General features: G+C 45.5%; 1 protein-coding gene across 1 annotated transcript in view; it reads left to right on the forward strand.

Moving 5' to 3' along the window:
* The window catches only part of LOC308286937 (electroneutral sodium bicarbonate exchanger 1-like), a gene marked incomplete at both ends in the record, with an annotated part of 36,370 nt that extends 27,628 nt beyond the window's left edge, over positions 1-8,742 (forward strand). Inside the window, 8 exons of the mRNA XM_080728059.1 lie at positions 1-80; positions 192-443; positions 1,313-1,381; positions 4,870-5,043; positions 5,711-5,866; positions 6,109-6,161; positions 7,767-7,866; positions 8,737-8,742. The exon at positions 1-80 is cut by the window's left edge and continues 82 nt beyond it. Of these exons, the coding sequence (XP_080584185.1) occupies positions 1-80; positions 192-443; positions 1,313-1,381; positions 4,870-5,043; positions 5,711-5,866; positions 6,109-6,161; positions 7,767-7,866; positions 8,737-8,742 (890 nt within the window). The remainder of the gene's footprint in view (positions 81-191; positions 444-1,312; positions 1,382-4,869; positions 5,044-5,710; positions 5,867-6,108; positions 6,162-7,766; positions 7,867-8,736) is intronic.
* Between the last annotated feature and the right edge of the window lie 364 nt (positions 8,743-9,106).

The raw sequence follows: 9,106 nt of genomic DNA on the forward strand, positions 1-9,106 counted from the left end.
CCCTGCTCTGCACCATCCTGATCTTCATGGACCAGCAGATCACCGCCGTCATCATCAACCGCAAGGAGCACAAGCTGCTGGTCAGAACAACCTGCATATCAACCTGGTGTCTGTCTGTCTGTCTGTCTGTCTGTCTGTCTGTCTGTCTGTCTGTCTGTCTGATGTTCTCTTCGCTTCTCTCTCTCTTCCAGAAGGGCTGTGGCTACCACCTGGACCTGTTGTGCGTGGGGCTGATGCTGGCCGTGTGCTCCATCATGGGTCTGCCGTGGTTCGTGGCGGCCACCGTGCTCTCCATCTCGCACGTCAACAGCCTGAAGCTGGAGTCGGAGAGCTCCGCCCCCGGGGAGCAGCCGCGCTTCCTGGGCATCCGAGAGCAGAGGTTCACCGGCCTGATGATCTTCCTGCTCATGGGCTGCTCCGTGTTCATGACCAGCGCTCTGCAGGTCAGCTGCAGTAACACTAACTCTTGGGCTAAAAGTCACTATTCGATATTGTTCACCAAAGTCGAATATTCGCTTGTTTTTATTTTTTTATTGTTTTCTCTTTAAAAAATATATAGTTTATAAAGCTTGGCTAGACAGGAAGTCTGAGGAAGAATGAGTGGTCAATGCCCCTGGTGGATGAATTTGTTAACGCTCTATACCAGGGGTTCTCAAACCTTTTTTAGACCGTGACCCCCAAAATAAACATATTTGAACTGGGGACCCCCACCCTGACAAGCACTTGGAATTGTAGGTATTACATTTAATGTGACTCGGCTCCGCAGATAAGTATAGTGAAAATAGCCGATCTACATGCTCACAACGCCTCGCGTTGCGAGGCGCTGTGAGCATGTAGATCGGCTATTTTCACAATGTTCGCCTCTTGTACTTAATATTTGACAGTTTGTCCAGTCCTGCCGAATATTCGACTATTCGAATACTTTGAGGTTGAATAATTCGAATACTAAAATTCACTATTCGTGAATGCCCTAAAAGCTACTCTTACTAATGTAGTTACAGTACATATCGCCTCTGTCGGGTGGAAACCTCATATGTCCAAAACTGTTACTTTTCTAGGATTCAAATACGAAAAAAAAAGCAAAAGTACCAGATCTACAAGCTCAAAACATGTCGCTTTGCTCCATGTTTGGAGCTTGTGGATCTGCTACTTGTGATGAGTTGATGCTGTGTGATGCTGTATTGTGATGATGTAAGGTGTTAATTTACGAGAAAAACTTTTTTTTCCCCTTTTTTTTTTATTTTTGCTGCATTCATGTAGGCCTATTCACTTGAACTCAATGATAAGAATCATTTCTGCTTTTCTGTCCCAGTTTATTCCCATGCCAGTGTTGTACGGTGTGTTCCTCTACATGGGAGCGTCCTCTCTGAAAGGCATTCAGGTACCGTCTGCTTCTTAACCAATAGCTAGTAAATAGCTCATTTAGATGACTGTCTGGTTAATGTCTGTTGACCATTGATTGATTTGAGACTACGTTCACCCCCTTATTTATTCCACTGTGATGTCTACAAAAAAAAGTATTGTTTTGAAAATAAAGACGGTCCATCTTTTTACTTTGCTATTTGAAGTTCAAACATGTAAATGTAAATTACAAAACAGTTTGGAGACTTGATTGATTGAGTATTGATTGAGTATTTTATTAGACAAAAATGGAGAACAGTACAAGTATAGTCCATACAATAGTACAAGTACAGTTAAACACCCTGCCTAAAAGGAGCTTCCCAAATAAGTCCTTTTACGTTCTTTTTTACGTCGGAAGTCTTTAGAAGACATCGGGTAAAGGCCTGTCCATAGTATCTCCGAAATGTTCGGTGAGTAGCGATTTCCGACGTGCAAATTTCCAAACTATCATTCGATGTAATGCTTTTCAGGAGTAGCGAATGGCATCATTTTGTAGTCGAACCGGACCTTTTGACCGAAAAGTTCGGTTTCGGTCAAAGTACGGACAGGCCTTTAGGCAGTGCGCAGGACAGGGCCCCTAGGTCTAGGACGTGTGGAGAGTTGTCCAGGGTGTTTTAGGGAAGGGAGAAGAGTCTGGGACGTGTGGAGCGTTGTCCAGAGTGTTTTAGGGAAGGTTTTGATAACGCTTGGGTTAACGTATGTAAAATTTCCAGCTCAGATACAGGAAATCCGGGCCCGGCGCCACGGGGGGGCTCGGAGGGGGGGGGGGGGGGTTAACTTGCCCCCTCACAATTTTCAAAAGCCCCCTTAGTCATTTCATCCTGGATCCGGGCCTGGTTCTGCTGGGGAAACTGGACAACAGGGGCATTTGTGCATTTGTGCCTAATAGACCCCATGGACAGTCTTTTGGGATCAATATAAGTAGAAAAATGAGCCTAGAAGTGTTTTAGGGAGGAGTTGTCCTTTAAAGTGGTGGTGCAATTCAATCAATTCAATCTCTCAATTGACATCACAATTTCTAATATCAATGGTAAGACGGGATTCATTTCCTAGCAGATTCCTCGTGACTCGCGTCACTGCAACCACACTTGCAATTTACCAGAATTGCAACATTCTAGTAGTTAGTGTGCCCGGTCCTACTGCCGGTGACGCAGTGCGACTGCCGGTCTAACTGCCGGTCTGTGCGGCGGCCGCCGGTCCTACTGCCGCAACTGCCGGTTTAACTGCTGGTCCTGCAGCGGCCGCTGGTCCTATTGCCGGCGATGCAGCGTGACTGCCGGTCCGTGCGGCGGTGCCTGCCGCAACAGTTCCGCGGCCAGTGCCGGAGAATACATTCGCTCCTTCTGCAAAAATACACAGGGAAGACAAATATGCACATTATAACTACACCTGGGGGTCTATTAGAGTAATGTCAACTCCGTAGACATATACAAAACAGAAAAGGTTCAAACCTCTTTAAGCGAGAAATGTGTGCAGACAAAAATGCCATAAAAAGCCGAAGTCACTGATGGATGAATCGCAACTGTGTCTGTGTAAATCGGTGTTGTTAGGAATGATGTCAACAGTTTGACTCTTGTCAGCCTGAATAAGATGTGACGCAGTTTTCAAACATCCACATTATAGTCTGAGAACGACCAGGAGAAGGCCTTTTCCGGATATATGGAGACATAGACAACTAGAGAGGGAGAAATAGAGTGACAGAGAATACAATCAAAACCAAATATTTCCAGCCCGCAAAAGACAAAGAAACACCTTCCAATTCACAGTCAAAGTACTGTAGCAGAAGCTCTGACCATGAACCAATCTTCCAAGACGCAGCTCTCCCGTTCTCCTGAGTTTCCACGCGCCTTCACTTCTCAGGTCCTCCTCCATGAAGACAGGAAGGGGAGCCCCAACGACCTCTACTGTCAAATGACAAGGGATGGACGGCTCCCCTCCCGGAAAATCACCAGGTGTGTAACCAGCCAGAAACAAGGAGACACAGAACAACCGAGATCTGGCGAGGACTTCGACTCAGCCAAGAGCAGTAAAGACACGTTTGATGACTTATACATGAAAGGAAACCTCGTGTGTGAGAAGAGCTTCATTGATGTATCGACTCTGAACAAACACCAGCATGTCCACGCCAAAGAAAAACTTTTCCAGTGTAAACAATGTGTCAAGAGTTTCAGTAGGTTAGAACGCCTGAAGACACACCAGCGTGTCCACACTGGAGAAAAACCCTTTGTGTGTAAAGAGTGTGACAAGGGTTTCAGTCAGCTAGGCAACCTGACGAGACACCAACGTACCCACACTGGAGAAAAACCCTTTGTGTGTAAAGAGTGTGACAAGAGTTTCAGTGTGTCAAGTTCCCTCAAGAGACACCGACCTGTCCACACAGGAGAAAATCCCTTTGTGTGTAAACAGTGTGATAAGAGTTTCAGTGATTTAGGTAACCTGAAGAAGCACCAGCGTATCCACACTGGAGAAAAGCCCTTTGTGTGTAAACAGTGTGACAAGGGTTTCAGTGTGTTAAGTTCCCTGAGGACGCACCAGCGTATCCACACTGGAGAAAAACCCTTTGTATGTAAACAGTGTGACAAGGGTTTTAATCAGCTAGCTCACCTGAAGACACACCAGCGGACCCACACTGGAGAAAAAGCCTTTGTGTGTCAACGGTGTGACAAGGGTTTCAGTGTGTTAAGGTCCCTGAATGTACACCAGCGTGTCCACAGTGGAGAAAACCCTTTTGTGACGTCGCCGAGAACGCTGAGGAGAATGTAATAATGCAGTATATACATTCATCACACTTGAATTATATACTAATAAATATGGTAAAGATTTTTGGCATACTGACGATCTGTAAACCAGCTGGTAAAAACACGAGGAGCTGGACGCGAGGTTGACGCGAGGGCCTCTATCTTTCAAATGGATAGCCGAATCCAATTCTCACGGAATAATTGTCCACTTCTCCTCTTCCGTGTCTCGCTAAACAGTGGAGTTTTCAATGGCCGATAACTATGGATTGCAATGGCCAAATGAGCGTTTTTTTTTTTTTTGCAGAAGCAGAGAAATCTTTTTGGTATGACAGTATTCTGTGACTACTTGAACAACTCTATGTTGCTGGCAGTGATTAGTAGTTTGGTTAAATATGCTTGGCTGTGAATGAGTAGAAAACTGGAAAGTCAGCATACTGAAATAGAAGCCATTGTGCTTGCATTGATACGAGGGGGGGTGGGGGGTGGGGGGGTTAACTTGCCCCCTCACAATTTTCAAAAGCCCCCTTAGTCATTTCATCCTGGATCCGGGCCTGAGGAAATCTATTAGTCTTAATTCTCCTACCGCCTTTTGGACGCGTGGATCTCATATACAGCAGCCATATTTACTGATCCATTCACTCTCACAGTTACGTTAATACTGACAATTTTAATGTATAGTTGCCAAAATGACCAAAGTCCATGAAATCATCTCTCTCTCTCTCTCTCTCAGTTCTTCGACCGTCTCAAGCTGGTCTTCATGCCACCCAAGCACCAGCCAGACTTCATCTACCTGCGTCACGTGCCTCTCAGGAAGGTGCATCTGTTCACCGTCACCCAGCTCACCTGCCTGGTGCTGCTGTGGGTCATCAAGACGTCCCCCGCTGCCATCGTCTTCCCCATGATGGTAACCCTCTAACCCTAACCCCTGACCCTAACCCTGACCCCAACCATAACCAAACCCTGCTGCCATGGTCTTCCCCATGATGGTGAGGAGGTCACCCTGACCCCACCCTGGGCACGACCTGCGCTGTGCGTTGCCTAAGCGAAAGTGCTCGAATATGCTTTTAAGGGAACTTCCCTTAGGGGAAGTTACATCATTCAGTGCATGTCTGTTTACAATCCCCAGAGAAACAAAACTAAATATAGCTCTTAACTCGTTCTTAATTGGTATAACTTCGTCAGAATCCATGTTTTTGTTTGTGAGGCTCTCCCAGAGTCATAGTCGTAGTTTCCTTGAGCAGGTTGGTGCCTTGCATGGTTTCCTCTGCCATCGGTGTATGAATGTGTGTGTGAATGGGTGAATGTAATGAATGTGTGTGCGTGTGTGTGTGTGTGTGCGTGTGCGTGTGTGCGTGTGTGTGTGTCTGAATGTAATACATTTGTGTGTGAGTGGGTGAATGTAATGAATGTGTGTGTGAGTGGGTGAATTGTAAGTCGCTTTGGATTAAAAGCGTCTGCTAAATGCTTAAACTGTAAACTGTAATGTAATGCACAATCTATGCAAAGCGCCTTGGATAAAGGCGCTATATAAATGCACCATTTACCATTTGTGTGTTATTGTGTTGCTGTAGGTCCTAGCTCTGGTGTTCATCAGGAAGCTTCTAGACCTTTGCTTCTCTAAGAGAGAGCTGAGCTACCTGGACGACCTGATGCCCGAGTGGAAGAAGAAGAAGATGGACGACGAGAACACCGAGAAGATCGAAGACGTTCATTCCTCCAAGACGCCAGTGACGAAAAAAGTACTCAAATGTTTTGCTTAAGTAAAAGTATCAATAATGCAATATAGAGAAATACTGAACCAATCCATATAATCTATTATTTAAAACATAATCACTTTATGACCAATTACTGTGTGTGTGTGTGTGTGTGTGTGTGTGTGTGTGTGTGTGTGTGTGTGTGTGTGTGTGTGTGTGTGTGTGTGTGTGTGTGTGTCCTACAGGTCAGCATAGATGATTCGACCACCGTTCAGATCTCCATGGAGAGCAGTCACCTGATCCAGCACCCTAAAGGTCATGACCCCAAGTAAGAACACACACACACACACACACACACACACACCACACACACACACACACACACACACACACACACACACACACACACACACACACACACTCCGTCACGCACAGGGCTGCGCACCACGCTTTTACGCCAGGTGGTGAGGTAAGATACATTGAAAAAGGGTTACAAAAATTGTGGGATTAAAAAAAAAGACTCAAACATACCTCTGAGAGGTATTAAAGAAATGGAAGTACTCTCTACTAAAGTAAAAGTACCTCAAAAGTGAGTAGACAGGTTTCTGAACTGTCCACAGCCCTCCTCTGAGACACAGAGTGAGTAGACAGGTTTCTGAACTGTCCACAGCCCTCCAATGAGACACAGAGTGAGTAGACAGAAATGGTATCATATTATAATGAGCATTATCGAGTACTAATGAAGGTAGGCTGAAGTGGATCTTTAAGTAGAGTACAGCTACAGGTGTGCCGCTTCAACCCTTCGGTGTTTACTGCTCTTTTCCTGATAATGTCCTTCAGATGCATTTTTTCCACAGGTTTCTTTCCCTGTTTTATGGAGAATGGAGCGTATTTTTGCAGAAACTCACAGAAATGTCAAGAAACCACTCCATTCCCATTGAAAAGCAGAATCCATCTTCATACTTAAATTTAAACTTTTAAGTCAGAGAAGGTCATATAAATAGCAAAAATAGCTGATCTACAAGCTCAGTGTTCTGCAAATCCCCTGAAAATCTACCGTCTTGCCAATAGCAGGACTTGTGAAGTTTTGAAATGGCACATCTGTACTTGAGTAAAGGTACGTAAGCAATTTACCCCGAGTGAGAGGACATTATGCTCTCATAATGTCCGCAGTGAGGTTGTTATCGGACGAGGCGCAGCCGAGTCCGATAACAACCTCACTCAGGACATTATGAGAGCATAATGTCCGACCCCGAGTGGTAAATAGCTTTTCTACCACTTTTTCCCGTATACATGAAAGAAAACACATAGTTGTAACTTGCAAGGATCTTAAGTTACAATCATTATTGCCTATAAAACTTCCGCGAGACAGCAGATAGTTCCACAAACAACATCTTCTACTCACCAACAGATGGCGCCAACTCCATACTAATCCATGCGTCTAGCTTACAGCTAAGCTAACGTCAGTTAGAAGTACCGTTCCGGCCGTAAATAGAGGCTGTTCGCTTCCAGAAAGGCATAGGTTCAGAGAAAAGGGGCTTTAAAGTTGGCGGATTGCATTGGATCCAAATAAATCGGCGACTATAGCATGCACGTTAGTAAACATAGGACCGTTGCCACCGTCATTTGTTGGTTGGGGGAAGTCCCCGGATGTACACTGAGGCGCATTGATCTCGGACACACAACTTTGCGGCAGTTGTCCTCTGATAACCTCCGGAATTTAGCCAATCAGAATCCAGTATTTGAACACGTGACTCGAAAAAGTGGTAGAACATGTTACCTTCCACCTCTGTCCTCCTGTACCGCACGCATCTCCTTCCCTCTACCCCTTTCCTCCTCCCCCTAAACCCTCCTCTCCTCCTGACCCTCGTTCTCCTCCTCAGGCTGTGACCTTCACCTCCTGTTCTCCCCCTCCTCCCATTCTCCTCCTCAGGTGTGATCCTTCAGACATTAACATCTCAGATGAAGTGTCTAAAACCACTGTGTGGAAATCTCTCTCCTCCAACCAGAAAGAGACGCCAGGTCACAAGAAGGTCTGTCTCTCTCTCTCTCTCTGTCTGCCTGCCTGCCTGCCATCCTGTCTGCCTGACCGCCTGTCTCTGTCTGTCTGTCATGCGCTGTGCTCACCCCCAAACATTATTTACTATTCTGTCCCTATCGGGACAACTCGAACTCGAACAGCGCTGCTTCACAGCGTTCAGCAAGGCAACTTGGTCGCTTTAGCTCGCTCTGCGGTGCCACTCGTGGCTCAAGATTGCTTGAGACGTCACAGCTGTTTTCTCAGTCTTGCATTCAGCCAATGAGAACCTGGCCTTGCCAGAATATCTCTGTCTCTGTCTCTGTGTCTCTCTCTCTCTCTCTCTCTCTCTCTCTCTCTCTCTCTCTCTCTCTCTCTCTCTCTCTCTTCTCCATCTGTCTCCATGTGCTGCAAGGTTATTATACGTGTGGATTTTTGAAGCGGTGAAAGCCGCTTCCAAGGAGTGGCTTTGTGTGTATCGTGCGTCCAGACCAAGCTTCACATGACAATTTGGCCCTCCAGATAAAATCTTTCAGAATTCAGAATTCATAAAAATATAGAACTAAAGCACATAGAATGTAGAATGTATATATCTAGAACACAGAATGTATAGATCTATAACACTCTAGAAGCTCTATAGAACACATAGAATAAAAGTTCACCGCTTCACTTCAAACCGAGGTTTGATTTTTTCATTCATCTTTATTATTATTTCATTTCACTTTTAGTTTTCCAATTTGCTTTAAGCTTTTTGAAAAGGCTCAGTTTCAGATAAGTTTTATCAGTTTTGGAGATTTAACCTGTTTTATTTTTTAATTTAACGTTTTATGCCAGAAATAACACCTTTAACATGTGATGGTGTTTATGTCTCTCTGTCTACACACAGGATTGAGGGCTGGTCTGAGGCCTTGGTGTTCATAGACGAGTGACTTTGGCTCCCCCTACAGGCAGAGGTGCAGACCTACAAGCCACTGTGTTTCAATGCTGCCTCCATCAACACACTGTACCACACACACGCACGCACGCACGCACGCACGCACACGCACACACACACACACAGGCGCGCACACATACACACACACGCGCGCGTGCACACACACACACACGTACACGTACACGTACACGTACACACACACACACACACACACACACACACACACACACACACACACACACACACACACACACACACACACACAATCACATAGCTGGACTATGACAGGAGTGTAAATTCTCCTTTATACACAATCCACAAT

This window comes from Nannobrachium achirus (genome assembly GCF_963921795.1).
Source record: "Nannobrachium achirus genome assembly, chromosome: 6".
In the NCBI taxonomy this organism is placed as follows: domain Eukaryota; kingdom Metazoa; phylum Chordata; class Actinopteri; order Myctophiformes; family Myctophidae; genus Nannobrachium; species Nannobrachium achirus.